Raw genomic sequence first — 20548 nt, forward strand, 5'->3', positions numbered from 1 at the left:
GATATGATTCCTGGCAAGCCCATGTGTGTTGAGAGCTTCTCTGACTACCCTCCTCTGGGCCATTTCGCTGTTCATGACATGAGACAGACAGTTGCTGTGGGTGTCATCAAAGCAGTGGACAAGAAGGCAGCTGGAGCTGGCAAAGCCACCAAGTCTGCCCAGAAAGCTCAGAAGCTAAATGAATATTATTCCCAACACCTGCCACCCCAGTCTCAATCAGTGGTGGAAGAACGGTCTCAGAACTGTGTGTCTCAATTGGCGATTTAAGTTTAATAGTAAAAGACTGGTTAATGATTACAATGCATCGTAAAACCTTCAGAAGGAAAGGAGAATGTTTTGTGAACCATTTGGTTCTTTTGTGTGTGTGGCAGTTTTTAAGTTATTAGTTTTTAAAATCTACTTTTTAATGGAAACAACATGACCAAAAATCTGTCACAGAATTTTGAGACCCATTAAAATAACAAAGTTTAGTGAGAAAAAAAGAAAAAGAAAAAACTAAAATAAAAATAAAGATTATATGGCTAGTTGTGAATATTTGTTATGGTGAATATTTGTTATGGTGATTTGACGTAGAAGTTGACCAACAAATTTCCTTTTAAATAATTCATCAAAATGAATGCTTTAAAAGATAGAAAGATTGAATATGAATCATCTGACTGAAAAGAGCCACTCTAATTCTTGATATTTTTCAATTGTGTGTGTGTGCACTTAAAATGCTGACATTTTGAAGTTAGACATCATCTAGTTAGGAATACCAATGAACCTCTTATAAAAACTGTCACCTACAGAAAAAAATTAAAGTCACAACTGCATCTTCATTGTAGTTATAATTGATCATCCCCACCTTCCCTAACTAGAATGGCGCTGGGATAAAATCATTCCTTAGAAAGCTGTCTTCACAGAGTGTGTCTACTGGGCTTGAGAAATGCCATCTAGGAATTTGCAGTATTTAGACGAACTCGTTTTGCAGATGGCGGTGGCAACATTGCCTTTTCCCATCCAGGTGCCTCTTGTTAGTCACCCATCAGCAATGGACACCTGACGGCAGTTCTCAGTGTTGGTTTGCACAGGTCTCCTCCAGTTCTCTCTCCCAGAGCTTCAGTTTCACCTTTCACCATACAAGTGCTGTAGCAGGTTTGGGAGGGCAAGCAAGAGACTGTTGTGATTAGACATCTCCCGTCTTCTGTGACCTGTTCTTTAGATGAGCTCATTTAAAGAGCCTCGCAATGCACTGGAAGGCACGCTGGCAGAGCTCAAAATCGCTGCTTGCGTTCCCCATGTCCTAGTGCTAGTTCACGTTCCTGGTGAGCTTACTGGGTGTCAGGAATCAGACAAGCCTTTTAAATCTCACCGGAGTCCTCGAAGGTGGGCTACTGACATCCCCCTGTTGCACATAAAGTGATGAACTCCTGTGGAGGTCACAGAATTTGCCTTGGACAGTCTAGTTAATAAATAACAGCACCTAGAATTCTGAGACATGACTCTTTGCTTCTGACATAGTTTGGTGGACTGCATCTTCAAAAGATTGCTAATCTAGATGTCTTTTCTCTCAGGAACATGCAGCTACTTTGATTTTTTTTAACCTCTGTATTTCTCTCTGAAGCCCACTCCACAGACACCAGTGATCTGACTGGCTGCCTGGAGATACCTAGGAGGGACTGTATCTTGATACTAAAATAAAAAGAACCCGTAAGAAACACCTCTGGTGGCAATCTAGTTTAAAAGCTAGATCCTAACGGCTCATTATAGGTATTATTAGCTGAATTGTGTTCCCGCTCAACCAAATTCATACGTTGAAGTCCTAACTCCCAGTGCCTCTGAAGGTGACTGTATCTGGAGAGAGGGCCTTTATAAAGATAATTAAGGTAAAATAAGGTCATATGAGTTAGCTGTCATCCGATATGACTGGTGTCCTTATAAAAAAAAAAAGATTAGGTCATAGACACACACAGAAGAAAGACCATGTGAAGACCCATGAAGGAGGTGACCATCTATCTACCAAGAAGAGGGGCCCTCAGAAGCACCCAACCACGCAAATACCTTGATCTTGGATTTCTAGTCTCCAGAATCATGAAAAAAAATTTTTTTCTATGTAAGTCACCCAATCTGTGGTACATTGTTGTTATAGCCCAGCAGTCTAATACAAATGGAATTGCATAATTACTAATATCTAAAATTAAGAGCTTTCCTGATTATTCAAAGTTCTCTTCTAAAAATCAGAAATCTTGGCCAGTAAGAGGGATTTCAAGAATTCTTTTTTATGCTGGAATTTTATTGCCCCAAATAGAACTCTACTGAGAGGATCAGTGATTGAGGCCTTGACACCTTATGATATTCAGCTTAGCCTGATGATGCTTATGGTAACAGTGTTTGATCCGAAGGCAAATTGCAGGTGCTCCCTGGATTTCTTCATACAGATTTCTTCAGCTGGATTTCTTCATGCAGCTACAGAAATACTTACCACGAAAAGAACATACCTTTACAGAGTCTCACTAAGTTTCCTGTGGATGGGCAAGTGCAGTGGTGCCTGGAAATTATGGCAATGCCTGCTATTAAAATCAGAAGTAGGTGCATAGCTCATGGAAATAGAAATCCCAACAAAGAGAGAAAAAAACTAAAGAACAAAATAAACCTATACAAAAACATTAAGACAAAAATCCCTTTGACTTTCAGTTCAAGAAATATTTTCTTGCCAAACCGGTTTGGCTCAGTGGATAGAGCGTCGACCTGCGGACTGAGAGGTCCCAGGTTCGATTCCGGTCAAGGGCATGTACCTTGGTTGTGGGCACATCCCCAGTGGGAGGTGTGCAGGAGGCGGCTGGTCGATGTTTCTCTCTCATCGATATTTCTAGCTCTCTATCCCTCTCCCTTCCTCTCTGTAAAAAATCAATAAAATATTTAAAAATATATTTTCTTTTCAAACCAGTTTATAAGTCAAATATGTATCATAACAAAGTCGTTAAATTTATTTGTATTTTTTATTTACAAATTTATTTGTATTTGTATTTAAAGAGGAAGGGAGAGGGTTAGAGACAGAAACATCAATGGGAAAGAAACATCAATAGGTTGATTTCTGCATGCCCCCTACTGGGGAATCAAGCCTGCAACCCAGGAATCAAACCAGTGACTCCTTGGTTCCTGGGTCGGCGCTCAACCACTGAGCCACACCGACTGGACTCAATAAGTGCTTTTAAAGTTCATGCATTGAACTGTAGGGGAAAATAGAATTTAGATATCAAATACTTCATGATATGATGTGAGAAAAAAAGAGACAAAAAAGCCATAATTTCATGTAGTCTTCGGTAAAATCTGCAATGGAAATAAAAACTGTAATGAAATCAGAGGACAGCAAAGGTCATTCTTGCTGGGACATTTGTGTCGGGTCTGGAGGTGTGTAGCATTTACTCAGGTGGGAATGCAGAGAGAGCGAAGCTTTCTAGGCAGGTGGATTAGCACGAGGAAAAACAGATGCTGTTGAGTGCAAATCGTGCTCAGTGAAAAAGTAGGAATCTGAGAGGGAGCGTTGAGAGGATGGGGCCATTGACCCTGCACTTGGAGGTAAGGGACCTAGGTTTGAGTCTTGTGTTCCCCATTTACTAGATTTATGACTTCAATCTCCCTGAGCCTCAACTTGCTCATCTGCAAAACAGAACTAATAGTTCAGTCCTCACAATTATGATGATTAAAAGTGAGTACCGTGTGAAATCTCCACCTAGCAAAGCCTGATATGCAGTAACAATTCAGCAAATGTTAGCTGATCCTAAGAGGTTAGACTTGATTCTATAGGAAATAGGAGCCAATAGGGTTTTGAGCATGAAAGTAAGATGACCAGAGCTAGGCATTTGGAAATGTATCCCAGTAACACGGTGTGCAGAACGAATTAGAAAGGGCAGCCATTGTGCAAGAAGGAAGGCCCGCCCACTAGGAAAACATTAGCAACAATAGCCCAGCTTTGAAGTGATGGGGGCCTGAAGCAGGGCTGTGCTGGAGGAATGGGCAGGAGAGTATGAGTGGAAGAGATTCCATGTAAATGGCACTAGGATCTTCACCCTGGGATATAAATAGCTGTTCAGAAAAGCAGATCCTAGTCCTGTGGCTTTTTCTCAAGTAGTGGCATGACCTCCTCTGAGCTATGTAACCTCCGTGGATTCCAAATTTGCTCATGTATGCAATAAAAAGAGATTAGGAAATCTCTAAGTATTCTTATAGCACTAAACTCCTTTGTGCCTATTTGAATCAATAAAACTTGTTAAGTTGATTAGATGAGAAAGTAAAGATAGGGGAGACAGAGAATTTGAACTTGAAGCAAGAAGCTTTAAAGATATTAGTGTGTCAGTAGATTGTCATTTCTAGGAATATGGAAAAGAAAAATAAACAGGTTGGGGGAAAATACACTGAGTGGCCAGATTATTATGACCACCTGACGTTTGTAGGTAAATTAGCTATAATTTCGCGCTGAAGTTGCTAGAGGGCCAGACCATTATAAATAGGGAAGCAGGTTGTTTACCACGACAGTAGAAGTGATTTTTTTCTGAAGATATGGGTAAACAACAAGCTTTAACAGCCTTGAACATGGGATATATATGTATATATATGTCATTTCTAACAATTTGAAGGACTGTCCTTCAAACACATAGACATATGGGTTTATGAATATTCAACAAAGTATTTTATATTATATGCTACACCATGTAAACATCATATTTGAAAGCAAAATTTTTTTTTAATTTATAGATTCTTTTCATTGGCGATTCAACCAACAGAGGGATGATGTACTATCTGATTGAAAGACTGAACGAAACCTTGCAGGAATGGCAGAAGGTGCATGGCACTAAGTTCTACCACAATGTCAATGGTGGGAAGACTTTGATCAGTTATTCCTACTATCCTCAGTTCTGGATAAGCCCTTCATTGAGACCAACGTTTGAAAAGGCCCTTGAGCATCTCTTGCAAAGGTACAATGGAACCATTGAGAAGAGCACAGTGACACAATGCACTTGTTTCTCACTAGTGGTCATAATTGCTCACCCTACATCAGTGGTTCTCAACCTTCCTAATGCCGAGACCTTTTAATACAGTTCCTCATGTTGTGGTGACCCCCAACCATAAAATTATTTTCTTTGCTACTGTTTTGAATTGTAATGTAAATATCTGATATGCAGGATATATTTTCATTGTTACAAATTGAACATAATTAAAGCATAGTGATTAATCACAAAAACAATATGTAATTATATATGTGTTTTCCGATGGTCTTAGGCGACCCCTGTGAAAGGGTCGTTCAACCCCCAAAGGGGTCGTGACCCACAGGTTGAGAACCGCTGCCCTACATCAAAGGTGCTGAAAAGCGTAAAGCAAGTAATATGGCTGAAAACGAGTTGGAAATGACAAAGAGGTCCTGTGATCAGGATGTCAGATATGGTTCAATGAAATGTGAGGCAATGCTGTTAAAATATTTACCATCTGTTTCAAGGCAACATGTGTTGTTTTTCTTTCTGGATTTCAGATCACGTCCTCTGGAGAATTCGGGCCAGACTGTATTGGTCGTTGGTGGTGTTCAGTGGCTTAATTCCAATCATCTGCAAATTATTCACAAGGTTCTAAAGAGGTACATTTCTGTAACAGTAATTGTCATTAGGATTCTAAGTTAAAAAAAAATTACTCTTGATTTGATGGAATTTTATCAAGATTTTATTTAAAGACCAACTTGTTTAGAAGTAAGTATTTAAAGTCTTGTTTAAAATATTTCAAAATACCTTTGTATCCAATCACAAGATGGCTCTTCAGTATCCAAATTTAAATTTACATTTACTACAGATCAAAACATGCCCACTGACATGTAAAACTCTATCCACACAAAAAATGAGCATACATCAAATCTATAAAATGAGAAATTAGTCCTGTCTGCCAATTACCACATTCTAAAGAACGTTCATGTATTCGTTTATGTAAACATGATCATCTAGAAATATAATTGATGCTCTTGACTTTAGAATTCTAATTATTTCACAGGGAAAATTTACTCAATATCCTTGTGATCATCAAAACTTTGGGAATCGGATTTCATCTGCCAGTGGATGGAGTGCATTTCTTAACACAGGTAAGGCCATTTCGTCCCAGGCTGTGTGAACTTCATGCTTCTTGTCTTTGTTGATGTCTGGAAGGCACCACATAATATTTAGCAACCTTTATAAAAAATCAAGGGAGATAATATACTTGTGGATTATGATTTTAAATCAGTTAGAATTATTCCTGGAAATAAGGAGCCCATAATCCATGTGTGTTGTACATACTTTGAGTTCATAAAAGAAGAAAGGGGGTGCCAAACTATGAAAAAGTAAGAACTGAGGGTAGATGAGAGAGATTGTGCTTTAGGTACCTCCTTACCCTACTAACGTTTCAGACACCTTTGGAGGCTCATGCTGAAACCACGAATGAAATTGTCAGTATCAATGAATACTTTGGGAAAGAGTGGGTTTTTTTGAAGATGATATCTGACTGATGGCTTTAAAAATCATCTTTGAAGTAGTATCATTAGTAGTATAACGCTGGCTAGAGAGTCATAAATGAAAGGAGTTAGAGGCTCTGACCAGCTCTTATAGAATTTAGTAAATTAGTCACAACACTGAATTGAAGTCTCAGAAAAGAACAGAAAGACATCTGTAGGTAAAGGAACCAGCTGGGATTGTTCAAGCCAGGAAAATTCTTGGCAGTGGGGTTTGTGTGTGATTGCTCCGGGGAGGCCAGGAGCACTGGGAACTGGGGAGACAGTAAGCTGCCCATTAAATACATAAGCCGAGTGAGATTTACTTTTGTGTCAATGTTGAGCACTCCTAGCTTTCCCCAGCACATACTACACAACCCCCCGCCCCTTTCTTGAAACTACGCCTGCATAGATGCCGGTTCTATGATACAAAAGCAGGAGAACAGGTGGTAGAAAGTGGCCCAAGTAGAACCTCCAAATTCATCTCCTTGGAGTTAGGATGGGCTGAGGGGTTGAGGTATTTAGTATCTGGGGTAGCTGAAGAGTTTTAGACCGTTGGGGATTAGAAGAGGGATCCTTTGATAATTTTTGCGATAGGTTACGAGTAGAATCCCCTTTACTGTTATCTGAAGACTACAGGTCAGTATTGCAACTCCTTATTGAGGACTCTGGTAGCTCTACTTTGCTTCTTTGACTGCAGCTCCTCACAGGAACTGGAGTTCTGTAGCTGCTGCTTATATTTAGTCTATTAAGTTTGAATCAGTTCATCTCGGCAGACAGCGAACATTTCTTCAGCACCTACTATGTACCAGATATCGTGTTAAACATTATGCCTCCCCCTGGGCTTTGATGGTGTTCATCAGTCCTTTAAAACTGAGTAAAGACAAAAGGATGGAACCAGAGGGTGTGGAAAACAATAGAATGAAAGAGACAATAGCAATGGAAGCAGAAAATAAAACTGAACTCCTCATCATATGCTTGCATGGCTTTTCAGAACTGGGCCTCTGCTTTCCTCTGTAGACTTATCCCTTGGTCTCCCTATGTCTATACACACAGACACACTCACAACACCACCGAGCTCGGTCATGCTGAGCATGTTCTAGCTTCTCAAGCATGTCATGCTCTCAGTCACCTTCAGGTCTCTGAAATCACTACTCCCTTTTCTTGGAGCCCACTCTTTCACTACCTCCTCCTGTGGGTAACCTCCAAGCACCCTTAAAGTGTTAGTTTACATGCTATTTCCTCTGGGGAGACTTAATGGGCACATGGGGCTCCATGGTCTGTTCCTGCTATGAGCTCCTATAATATCGATTTGTGTCCTCATGCATGTCACTCATCTGATAATAGTCCTTGGTTGCCTGTCTCCCCTGCTAGAATAATCTCTGTGATTGGAGAGACGGGGAAGGGAGGGCTGCATTGCTCATTCTGGTACCCCTAGCGCAAAACACCATTGTCAGCACGTAGTAGACTCTCAAAAAATACCTATTCCCGAGTGGGTGAGTGACACTTTGTATGATTTGGCTGCTCCCAGTTTGCCCCTTTAGGACTAGACATTCATTCCCCGGGGCTCTGGCTGTGTGGTCTAATAACGACTTACACGTGAATCCTAGCAGGGACTGCCTTTTGCTGCAGAAACCCAACTTGCCAGGGGCAAGGGTACCAAGACTCCACCCCCTTTCCTTAATGTGGGCCATTATCTCAGAAGATCCTTCCCAGCTCTAGAACCCCTGGTGGGATCCACAAAGCCTGTTTCAACCACATCACTCTTCCGTAGGTGTTGATCCCTGTTAGTCTCCTGCATGCAAATTTCCATCTAATTGTCTATTTCCCAGAGAACTGACCTTTCTCTAGACACTGCTTACTCTAAAGTTCCATGTATCCTTCATAATTAGACATATTAGAGTTGAGAAAATGCGTGTACTAGACAAGAACAAGCCTGAGGATCATTTTTCATGCGATAGCACAGACAAAATTCACATCTGTCTCCTTCCTCCGTATTTCTTCTTTATGGACCTCTGCTATTCACGATCTTTATTTGGGGGGAAACACTCTTCTTTGAATGTCACATAAAAATAGTAATGTGAGCACAGTGGAGACAGGATATTAGACGTATTTGTACTGCTTTTACTTTGCGGTTGGATTAACAAATGCAAGTAATTTGCATTTTTACATGGAAAATGAAAATAGTTTTTTTTCTTTAGAAAAGACAGAGAGAGTGCAATTCCCTCTCTTTGTCAGAGTGGGTTTGCCAAGAAACAGACACTAAGATGGGATGAGCAGAAGAAGGGGGTTTAGAGGGAGAGCGCCTGGGAAGACTAAAGGGAAGAGGAGAAGACAGGAAGACTTTCAGACAACAGCACCCAATGCAGAGCACTCAATCTTGCACCAGATGTTTTTTAGTCCACTATGTATTGGGACCTGTGTTTAGGTGTAATGAGTCTGACATGAAGGCTGTGGAAGAAGGATGAAGTACATAGGAAGAGACTCAGAGAACAGGTCAGTCTGAGAAAGTGTTGGCCAAGCCAATGAGGAATCCTGAGCTAGGGTAGAGGAGGAGTTCCTCCTCTTGACAGTAGACCTCAACTAGAACTCCAACCTTGAACATGGGAGGGAAGGAGGGAGAGAGGGAGGAATATGACCCAGAAGCAGCAGCACTCAATTCTGCTGCTCCTAGAAGCACACTCCTTCCCCTCCCTCCCCACCCCCCACTGGCAGTCCTGTCTCTGCTCAGGAGTCACCTCTCCAAGTCTCTCTGTCCAGCTGTCCCCTTGCACCTGGCAGAGCTATTCCCTTTTCTCTACTAGCCAGAGCCTGGTAGGTTTGCCTGCCATGAAAGACTTAGTAAATGTATGCATATCTTTCTCCTATTAGAATGTAAGGTCTTAAGATCAGGGCCCATGATTTATTTATTCTTATATTCCTGTCCCTCAGCACAGAGCTAAGCACGAAACATATATTAATTAATATTCAAATGAATAAAAATCCAAATAGATGGGGATAACATTTGTGATTTCAAATCTTGGCTTTTAAATTGAGAATTTTAGAGGTTTCAGAGGATCTTTGTGGGCAAAAAAAAAAAAAATGACTTATGATGGTAGGGAAAGTTCTAAACTGTAAATCACTGTACATATTTATGTATTGCTGTTTTATACATACACAGGTGTTTACATTTATATTTTGAATAAAAATTAGGACACCTCTTTATTTAAGAAATATAGGTAAAATTAATTCTTTATCTCAAAATAAGTCCAATCTGTAGAACAAGATGCCCTTTACACAATTTCTATCTGATTTAGTAAATCGTAAACAATGCTCTTAATAAAAATTCTCACTCTTCTGCTCTGCAATACAGAGGGAAGTTCAGAACTTATGGAAAGAAAATGTGATTATTCTGGACACTGCAAAGAAGTATGGCTACGAAGTGGTGGACACCTTCACTATAACCATGGGGCGCTACAAAGAGTTTTTCCAGGGAGCCTGTGGCTGCCATTTCCATGAGGTATTTATCTGGCTTTCTGACTCTTGTAGCTTTTGATTTTTAAAATTTTTCATTGTGTTTTTAATAGCATGGTCAGTCTTATAGTGCATTAAAAAACTATGTCAGGAGGAGATTAGATGAGTTGTTCATCACTTGGCCGAAGCATGTGGTAATCATAACTCAAAGCTCTGCAAAATGAGGTGTTTTTTTTTTTTAAAAAAAAAATAGTGTTTACATCGACACTTGGGAACTTGATCTCAGGTCAGTGCAAGAAGGAGATGGCCACCTGGAGAACACCTGCCCGTCTAATAGACTCTGAGCCTCCCCTGAGGAATGGTGTCCCAAAACGTGCCAGATTCCTTTAGTGGAAGCAGCTTGAAGATCCAGAGCATTTAATATGATGACTAACAAATCATCTTCCTCCTTTGGTGTAGTCAGTGCACAACAGGAGGGCCTGTCTTTTGACTGATTTCCCCCCCAGTGGTGAAAATGATGTTATTTGTAATAGTAATTAAACAGGCTTAGCTGATAAGGTGATGATAGAAAATAATTTTATCCTTTTTCCCTTGTCCTTTCAAATCCCTCTGTGGATATTTCCTCCCTATCACTTGAATAAAATCTTGGTAAATCCCATAACTCGAAAACCACTTTCATATCATCAAAGGACCCCCGTCATTTTCAGGCACAGAAGAATATCACTTCGATACTAAAATTGCCCGGGCCTGTTTCTATGCCCACGTAACATGATTTCCTTCCCCCAGCTCAGACCTGCCTCATCTTGAAAGCCTGACATAGGAGAGAGGGAGCCAGGGACTTCTTTCCTATTTCCCCACTTTTCTTCTCCCACCCTCTTCATTGGGTCCGGTTAGGGAGGAGATATTAAGGGCAACATGTCTTACTTGACTAGCGTAAGCATAATCATCAGTGTGCTCTCTGGGGATAGAATGCTAATTCCTTCTTTTTTAGGGTGCTTTTGTGCACTTTCTTGAAGACAGATCCCACTGGGCCCCCCAGAGATAGCTTCCTGGGGAAAGGCCAATCCCACTCACTGCTGCATTCCTTCCTTGGCCCTTTGCCTTCCAATTGCCCACCCTTCTTTTTTGGGGGGAGGGGGGAGGTCACATTGCCCCTCTAGGCATCCTCTTGGAAGATATTCAAAATGGCACTGGGCTTGCTACATTCAGTTGCCCAGATTTGGTCCACAAGAAACACCCAGGCAACCTTGCTCAGCTGTTGCTGGAAATACAGTTAGCTCCAGGTCAGCCCTCTCTCTGTTTCTTGCTCTTTCTTGCTCTCGCTCTCACTTTCGCTCTTCCTCTCTCACTTTCTCTGCTACAGGGAAGCTGAACTTTAGCCAATGTCTTATCCCAGTTCTAATGCACCCCAATCCCCAACATGTCCATCTCTCCAAGTTGGTCTCTTAAAACCCCATCTCACTTAGCTTAGAGCAGTGGTTCTCAACCTGTGGGTCGCGACCCCCACAGGTGTTGCCTAAGAGAGAGGAAGCCAGGGACTTCTTTCCTATTACATATTGTTTCTGTGATTAATCACTATGCTTTAATTATGTTCAATTTGTAACAATGAAAATACATCCTGCATATCAGATATTTACATTACGATTCATCACAGTAGCAAAATTACAGTTATGAAGTAGCAACGAAAATAATTTTATGGTTGGGGGTCACCACAACATGAGGAATTGTATTAAAGGGTCGCGGCATTAGGAAGGTTGAGAACCACTGGCTTAGAGCAAGGCTGGAGGGGCTCCCCAGAGGGAAGAAGACCACAAAGTATTTGGAAAACTTCTCACATAGAATTTCTCGCTCTTCATCTTTATTTCCCAGTCCTTTTCATGAAACAAGGGTTTGTGAAGCGAGATGCTGTCCACACTTTTGCATGTTTTGCATATATTGTCCAGACATTGCTTCGGAATGTGAAGCTACTTGGCTACTGTTGTTTGCTCTAGGTCTCAGGAGCCTCAGCTGAAACTGTGACAGAGAGTTTCTCATTTGATCATCCTGTCAGATATTGATTCACTCGTGGGTTGTTGTTTTTTCTTGCATGGCCTCCTTTGTAAACCAGGATGCAGTCATTAGTGAGTTGACTAGTGAGGTGACAACTAAAGGTTTCTTCTGATCCTATTTTTCAGCCATAAGATGACTTTCAGAATCTATCCTGGTCCTCAGGTTTTATGAATACCCAAAAGTTATTGACATGGCACTGTATGCTCTACTAATGGATTCATGTTATATTTTCATATGACAAATGGAACTGCATCTCAGAGAAGTGAGCTCCTGCAGCCACAATAAAAATCATTTTGAGTTTTTATCTAGCAACATGGAGCTTGGCCATGTGGATGTGGATGCAGACCAGATTTTAAGCTGTAGAACACTGTGTGTCTACTTATTTCTTCCATAAGAAAATATAACACTCTTTGGGTGCCTATCCTAATTTGCAAAATGTCAAGACTTAGAAATACAAGAGCAGGCAGCCTGGAAGAAGAAGAAACAATGAACTTGTACCTGAGACAACCCAGTATCAGAGTTGGTGACAAAAACAAGCCAAAAGTTGCCAAACTTGCAGAAAATGGGGACTTTGAAAGACGATATACAGATAGGGTGTGTTTTTTTTTTGTCTCTTTTAGGAGAGATTCATTTATTTTTGTATAATATGCCTTCAATTAGTATTTGGGGTGAGGATATCTGTTTTTTCTTTTTTCAGCTTTAGTTCTTCTAAAAAGAAGTCCCCCCAATGATTTCCAGCATGGCTCCAATTAAAAACAGAAGATGCCCTTCCCACATGATTGCATTACATGTATCTCCTGCTACAGCAACAAGTAGCTGACACTAATAGTCATGGAATTAGAGAAGTACAAAAAAGACTCTCTGAACCATCAGAGCTAGAAAATTGGCTTATAATCATTACTAAAACACTATTATTAGTTGCATAATAATGACTTAAGCATGGCAGGTAAAATTATTTCACTTATTTGATTTTATGATTTTTTTGTGTTCAGATATCATGTACAAATTCTTTTTTCTTGAACCCTATTTTTCATGTCTGCTGTCTTGGAGGCAGGCTATATAGGTATGCCCCAAATTATCTCAGTTGATTCTGGAACATGCTATCCATTCCGAAGTTTCCATGTTTGAGAAGAAATACTTCTAAGAGCATTTGCCTTTCTCGTTACCACACAGACCTGATACGATTGTCTTCCTTAAATGACTCCCTTCATCACAAAGTCTCAAAGCTCATTCATCACTTAGGCATACTTGTTGCTTAACTTTTGAACAATTTGTACCACTTGTATTTCAGGAAGTTGCTAGTGCTGACACAGATGTTTTATAATCTTTCTAAACCATCGCCCAACATCTTAAATCACTGTTAGCTTATTATAAACAATCAAGAAAATTCTAAAGCTTCTTGCAAAGAATGGTGTGACGATAAATGTAGCAAGCCAGAAAACAGTAGGTTATTGGTCTCTTGCAAAATGTATTAAAGGGTAGAAATTCATTAATAACAACCATTTTTTCCTCTGTGCTCGTCTAATGAGCTGGAAAAGAAAGTTGTCATATAGTAATCAAAAGAATTAAAATTAGCTATAAGAAACCCCAAAGAATTTCAGTTTGAGAGCCTTGTATCTTCTGGTGTTTAATGAAACCATTCTCACAATCAATTCACAGACACCTGAGAAGGATAAATATAACCTTCACAGCAAGATGTGAATGTGACCTCTTTGATTTGTGGTGAGAATTCAAGCATAGACATAACAAGCCTACTCCAGTGGTCTCTTATTGCTATGGATGAGATTAAAGGGTTTGGGCATCTCTTTCATCTGTCAAGGCTCCAAAAGAGAATACATTGCCACCACACATCTATAAACAATTTCCCAACTGGTGTGCATCAGTTTTGACTAACATCGTCCCGCAAATGAGAAAAGCAGGTATATCTCTTCATGGGTAGAGATGGAATTTTGTTTTCTCAATGTTTACGCAGGACAACAAACAGGATCCAGGTAGCTCTTGCCCAACAGTGGTTTTGGATGGTGCCTTTAGTTATGTGGCAAATATCTACTGTCAACAGCCAAAACCTGGGAAGGATACAAAACTATTATCAGCCCAAACTTAGCTGCAGAAGGGGAAAATCCACAACTAATTATTATGTGACTAGAGGCCCAGTGCATGAATTTGTGCACCAGTGGGGTTCCTCAGCCTGGCCTGCAGAATCGGGCCGAAACTCGCTCTCCGACATCCCCTGAGGGGTCCCGGATTGTGAGAGGGTGCAGGCCAGGCTGAGGGACCCCACTGGTGCACAATCAGGGCCAGGGAGGGACATGGGAGGTTGTCCAGCTGGGGAGGGATTGTGGGAGGGCTCCAGGGCATGTCTGGCCCGTCTTGCTCAGTCCCAATCGGCTGGACCGAAGCAGCAAGCTAACCTACTGGTCAGAGTGTCTGCCCCCTGGTGGTCAGTGCATGTCATAGCAAGCGGTTGAGCAGCCTTAGCATATCACGCTTTGATTGGTTGAACGGCTGACCAGTCGACCAGACATTTAGCATATTAGGCTTTTATTATATAGGATTATTAATTAGTCTAATCCAGCAATTTTCCCAAACTTTTTCATCTCGTGGCACACATAAATTAATTACTGAAATTCTGTGGCACACCAAAAATACATTTTTTGCTGATCTGACAAAATAATACGTATAATTTTGATTCATTGTGCTGGCTATTGTTATTTTTCAATTTGACAATCTAAGAGAAAAGAAGTCAGTGCCCCTGACTAAATAATAAGGTATTGCATGTTTTGAAATTTCTTGTGGCACACTGGTTGAAAATCGCTGGTCATATTTCAGTTGTATAGAGTTTATATGATATCTCTGTTTTCTGGCAGATCCTAGCCACAGCTTCTGACTCAGCAAAAATGAAATCAGAACAAAAAAAAAAAACCCTGGCATCACTCCCAGCTCTCACACCTGCAGATTGCCTTTGATTCTGGCACCATGGAAAGAGATTTTCAGTTCTTTTTCAGAGATGATTTTCCATCATTATTTAATCTTTATTTTATATTCATTTAATAATGATGAGAGAGAATCACTGATTGGCTGCCTCCTGCACGCTCCCTACTGGGGATCGAGCCTGGAACCTGGGCATGTGCCCTGACTGGGAATGAAACCATGACCTCCTGGTTCATAGGTCGATGCCCAACCACTGAGCAAAGCCGGCTGGGCATCATTATTTAATCTTAATTAAATAAACAAAAGCTTATCTGGCCTAGAAATGTTTTCTTTCTGTATCATCAGCCTAAAGCGTTTCTCTTTGTACTTCAGAGTTTAAAAGTTTATCATAAACATAATGAAGAAAAAGCCTTTAAATTTATCTATCTAAAAAAATGAAATAATGACTTCTAGAGAAAAAAGAGCTGATCCAAATAGAGTTATCTTACTTATACAGCGGATGCCAGACTTTAACTAACAACATGGCTATTTTTAATAAATTAGTACACTGTAATGACAATTTAATTCATCAGCTTTTTTGGTGTCTGTATAAAAATCGTATTAACTGCTATAAACTGAGCCAGGAGAAATTTCCATTCACATCTCAAACTAAACATGTCCCCCCCAAAATAATTAATATTTGAATTCATTCTGTTGTGCTGTCATTTACAAACCAGACTCATCCTTTATTCCTCCTTCTCTTTCTCCGGCCCCCTAACAACCTCCAACCAGCTAGTTACCAAGTGCTTTTTACCTCCTAAATATTTTTTCAAGTATTTTTCCTACACTCTGTTCCAACTGCCTCGACCTTGTTTATTCTTTTACTTTATCATCCCATGTTTATTTTGTGTGTCCAGTTCTTGAGCTAAATAGTAGTGATGCAAAAATAAATAAGACATACTCTCTTCCCTTGAGATAGTGTAGTTGGAAGGTCAGGCAGAAAAACCCATATTATGAAACATGTAAAATGGCATGTTAGAAATATAAATAGGATATTATAATAACACCAAGAAGGGGTACCTAACCCAATCTGAGGACTGAGTGAAACTCTCCTTGAAAACTTTCCAAGTTGATTGTTAAAGAATGAGTAGACCCTAGTCAAGGTAACAAGGTGATGGCCAAAGAAGGCCATTCCAACCCTATGGGACATTGTGAACCAAAGTAGCTTTGAAATAGCCTGATGTTCTCAGGAAATCACAAGTAATCCTGTATATTGTAGAGCATCCTATATAATAAAAGGGTAATATACAAATTGTCCCCTCAACTGGGAATTCGACCGGAGTTCAACCAGCAGGCAGGGCCAGCCTGCCAACTGCCTGCGGCCCCTCCCCCCAGCCAGCCCAGCCAGATCAGCCCCTATCTGGGTGGGCGCTGGACCACACCCGTGCACGAATTCATGCACCGGGCCTCTAGTCAATTATAAAAGGAGATTGGGAAAAGTGAACTAGGGTCCGATGATGGTAAGAGGTTAGACTTTATCCTGTAGGTGATAGAGAGCCAATGAAAGGTTTTAGAGAGAAGTGAGATTGCCATGTCTTTGTATCAAATCTGATAACAGGGAGGAGGAAAAATTTGAAGAGGGCTAAATCAGGGAGAGAAGTTAGGAGACTTTTTTCAAAAGTAGGGTGAGAGGTGATAAAAGCTCACCAAATAAGAACAGAGACAGCAAACATAAGGGAGAAACTGACAAATACAAGCCCTAGATCTTATCTGTGGCATGAGGGCTCAGGAAGAATCCAAGATAATTCCCTACTTAGGTGATGGATTAGTGCGCTCAACTGGCAATTGAGACAGAAAATAACTGGGAAGGTACCAGCTTAGGGAAAAGATGATGGATTCAGGTTGGAACATGTTGTGTTTGAGATGCCTGTAGGACATCCAGGTGAGATCTCTCACAGGCAGTTGGATATACAAGTCTGAAGCTTGAGAGACAGGGTGGGGCTAGAGATAAAAAGTTGGAAGTACTCAGAAACTAGGTAACAGTTTAAACCATAAAAATAGATCATCCAGAGAAAGTGAGTAGAATAAGAAGAACTGAGGAAGAACCTTTTGGAAATGCAGACATTTAAGCAGTTTGGTGAAATAGGAGCATTTAGATTTAGACAATGAACTGTTTGAGGAAACTCTAGTAGAGTGTGGTGCCATAGAAAGCTCAAAAATGAATATTTGTGAGGTTGAAATAGGGGTGATGTTGTCTCATGTAATACATAGGTCTATTAAGATGGAATTTTTAACTAGTCATTAATTTTGGCATTGAGAAGGTCCTTTCTGATCAAATGAAGAGTTTTGGTAAAATATTGTGGGCAAAAATTAGACTACAATAGGCTAAAGAGGTATCAGGAATGAGAAAAGGGAGCTGGTAAAGCCTTTCAATAAGTAAATAGAAATAGGGAGCCCTGATACCACATTTTGTTTACCCATTCATCAGTTAATGAGTATTTCGGTTGTTTCCGGTTTGAGGCTCTTATGAATAGCGCCGCTATGAACATTGTGTACAAGTTTTTTTGTGTGAACATGTTTCCATTTCTTTTGGGTATGTACCTGGAAGTGGAACTTCTGGGCCATCAGGTGACTCTCGTTTTCCAACGTGTCCCTGCTATTTTACATTTCCACCAGCAATGTACCGAGGGGTCCGATTTTTAAACATTCTCATGAATGTTTTTTTATTTTATTTTATTTTAATCTTTAATTTCTTTATTGGTTAAGGTATTACAAATGTGTCCTCATCCCCCCATTAATCCCCAACCCCCCCCCCTTGGTTAGACCTATATGCTTGCATGTAAGTCCTTTGGTTGATCTTTCCCCCTTAACCCTGCCCTCCCCTACCTTCCCTCCAAGGCCCGACAGTCCAATCAATGCCTCTCCATCTCTGGATCAGTCCTTGTTCATCAGTTTATGATGCTCATTATATTCCACAAATGAGTGAGATCATGTGATATTTATCTTTCTCTGACTGGCTAATTTCACTTAGCATAATGCTCTCTAGTTCCATCCATGCTGTTGCAAATGGCAAGAGTTCCTTCTTTTTTACCGCAGCATAGTATTCCATTGTGTAGATGTACCACAGTTGTGTGTTGTGTTTTTTTTACTGCATTTCTGTGTAATGTCCCCCCCACCCCCACCCCCCATAGGCATATCCCTGGAGGCATCTCCCTACAGAAAGCAGATTAGTGACTGCCAGGGGCTAGGGCTGGAGGATAGGGAGGGGCACTGGGAAAGGGAGGCGACTGTTAATGGGTATGAGTTTAAAGTCCTACAATTGGGTCCTCTCTGAGGGGGCGTGGCTAGGCCCTGGGGGGCGGGCGTGGCTGGACTCTAGGGCGGACGAACCAGCTTAAAACCCTGCTTAGGCGCAGCGGCCCACTCTGTGGTGGCTGTTAAGCTGGAGGTATGGAGGAGTGCACTTGCCTCTGGGGCGTGGGCTCTTCGCGGGGATGTCGGTGTCTTCAGGAGTGCCAGGGCCCAGATGAGAAGGCAGCGGCCGACAGCAAGCCGGCCCTGGCAGAAAAGCACGTCGAGGCTGATGCAGCAGCGCGGTGCTGTGCGGGGAGTGGAGGAATCGCGAGCCCCATGTTGCCCCTGCACTGCTCGCTGCAGGACCTGCCGGTGGAGGTGCTGGAGGAGATCTTCGCCTCGCTCCCTGGCTCCGACCTGCTCAGCCTGGCCCAGGCCTGCACCAAATTCCGCCACATCCTGCACACCGACAGCATCTGGAGACAGCGCTGCCTCGAGGAGTTTGGCATTCGTGAAAACTTGCAGAAAAGGGAGATGATGGGTATGTCTTATCGAGAAGTCTATGCGAAGATGTTCCCATACAGAAACATTTTGGGTTTGTGGCAGCTAGATTATAGCTATAGAGGACTGCTGAATGTTGTGGTGGACGGCTTATGCATTACTGGTTGGGCGTACAGGCCTTTCCTTAACACCCATGTGGATGGCCCAATGCAATTCACGCCCTCGTTCAAAATTCGCCTGACAGAGAGGAAATCAGCCACGGTGGAGTACTACAGGGAAGACTTCCACAGCACTTCCCACAGCCGCCACCTGCAGATTCAGAAGGACAGGTTCAGCATCCAGTGGATCAAGAGAGACCACCGGAAGGATTCACCAACGCGGCTTAGGGGAGAACAGGGGCTGGTGCTGGTGCAGGAGGACAGACAGCTGTATGACTGCCTGACCTACCGCCGCCTCTACCACCCGCCGAGCCACCCGGACGACCTCATCAGGCCAGGCCTCTTCCAAGGCAAATACGATCCCTTTGGCCTAATGATTGCCATGCTCAGCTTCCATGGGAAGTATGCCAGGGTCACGAAGATCACGGGAGACACCATCGGGATGTTAGAGATCCACCTCATGCGCCGCATCCAGCTGCCAGATGGCGAGATCTCCCGTGTGGTCCAGGAGATTGACGAGCAGGTGATCCGGGAGCAGCAGCAGCAGCAGCAAGAAGACGGGACTGAGGAAAGCGAGGGCCATGGCTGGCAGAGCCCTGCCCAGCCCAGCGTCGGGGAGTCCAGGGCTGCAGCTTCGGAGGAGCAGCCTGTTCCGTTCGTTCTGCCTGTGGGCGTGCTCTCAAGAGAACAGAACTACCCCCGAACTTGCAGGATGTGTTTCTATGGCGTTTACATTGGTACCTTAGATCCCTTCGCCTACCCCGGGCGCTTCCCTGGAGTCTTCATCCTGTTCGATGAAAACCACTTGGGGTTCATCGGTCTGGAGATGAAATACTTCATCCTGTTCGGCAGAGTCCAGAACACCTTCCAGAATGTGGAGGCACCATCCCCGCAGGCCTTCCTGGAGATGCTCTTGAACATTCAGTCCGGACCCCCTGGGAGGAGTAGCTTGCATGCACTTTGAAGATTTGACCTTTAGAGAAAGTGGGGGAGAGAGGGAAAGACAGAAATAATCGATGTGAGAGAAACACATCAGTTGTTTCCCTCCTGCCCAAGCCCAGACCAGGGCCAGGCAGGGTAGGGGCCAGCAATTGAGGTAGAAATAAACCTTAGACCAGTGGTCTCAACCTTCCTAATGCCATGACCCTTTAATACAGTTCCTCATGTTGTGGTGACCCCCAATTTCATTGTTACAAATTGAACATAATTAAAGCATAGTGACTAATCACACAAAAATAAATAAATAAAGACATCTTAGTTAATAAAAAAGAAAGAAATAGGGAGCCCTAACCAGTTTAGCTCAGTGGATAGATCATCGGCCTGCAGACTGAAGGGTCCTAGGTTCGATTCTGGTCAAGGGCATGTGCCTTGGTTGTGGGCACGTCCCCAGTAGGGGGTGTGCAGGAGGCAGCTGATCGATATTTCTCTCTCATCGATGTTTCTAACTCTCTATCCCTCTCCATTCCTCTCTGTAAAAAATCAATAAAATTTATTTTAAAAAAAAAAGAAATAGAGAAAGATATTGGAACAGAAAATGGTCCAAAGGCAGTTTATGGGCAGAGGAGGAGTTATCAATAGTAAGGAAATATTAAGACTATAGGAGGGAGTAGGGCTGTTGGAACAAGGGCCCTGAATACATAGGAGAGGACCAGGTCAAGGACACTGGTGAATAATTGGCAGGATGTTGATTAATGAACAA

General features: G+C 42.0%; 2 protein-coding genes across 2 annotated transcripts in view; both read left to right on the forward strand.

Annotated features, from left to right (window-relative positions):
* Positions 1 to 3726, forward strand: part of LOC102247638 (elongation factor 1-alpha 1-like) — a 5004-nt gene extending 1278 nt beyond the window's left edge. The window contains exons 2-4 of the mRNA XM_014532745.1: positions 1202 to 1365; positions 2288 to 2360; positions 3601 to 3726. Of these exons, the coding sequence (XP_014388231.1) occupies positions 1202 to 1365; positions 2288 to 2360; positions 3601 to 3726 (363 nt within the window). The remainder of the gene's footprint in view (positions 1 to 1201; positions 1366 to 2287; positions 2361 to 3600) is intronic.
* CPED1 (cadherin-like and PC-esterase domain containing 1) overlaps positions 1 to 20548 on the forward strand; it is a 281839-nt gene that overhangs the window by 249164 nt on the left and 12127 nt on the right. The window contains exons 18-21 of the mRNA XM_014532746.1: positions 4735 to 4955; positions 5507 to 5608; positions 6013 to 6100; positions 9837 to 9983. Coding sequence (XP_014388232.1) covers positions 4735 to 4955; positions 5507 to 5608; positions 6013 to 6100; positions 9837 to 9983 — 558 coding nt within the window. The remainder of the gene's footprint in view (positions 1 to 4734; positions 4956 to 5506; positions 5609 to 6012; positions 6101 to 9836; positions 9984 to 20548) is intronic.

This window comes from Myotis brandtii, unplaced genomic scaffold (assembly GCF_000412655.1).
Source record: "Myotis brandtii unplaced genomic scaffold, ASM41265v1 scaffold907, whole genome shotgun sequence".
Lineage (NCBI taxonomy): Eukaryota > Metazoa > Chordata > Mammalia > Chiroptera > Vespertilionidae > Myotis > Myotis brandtii.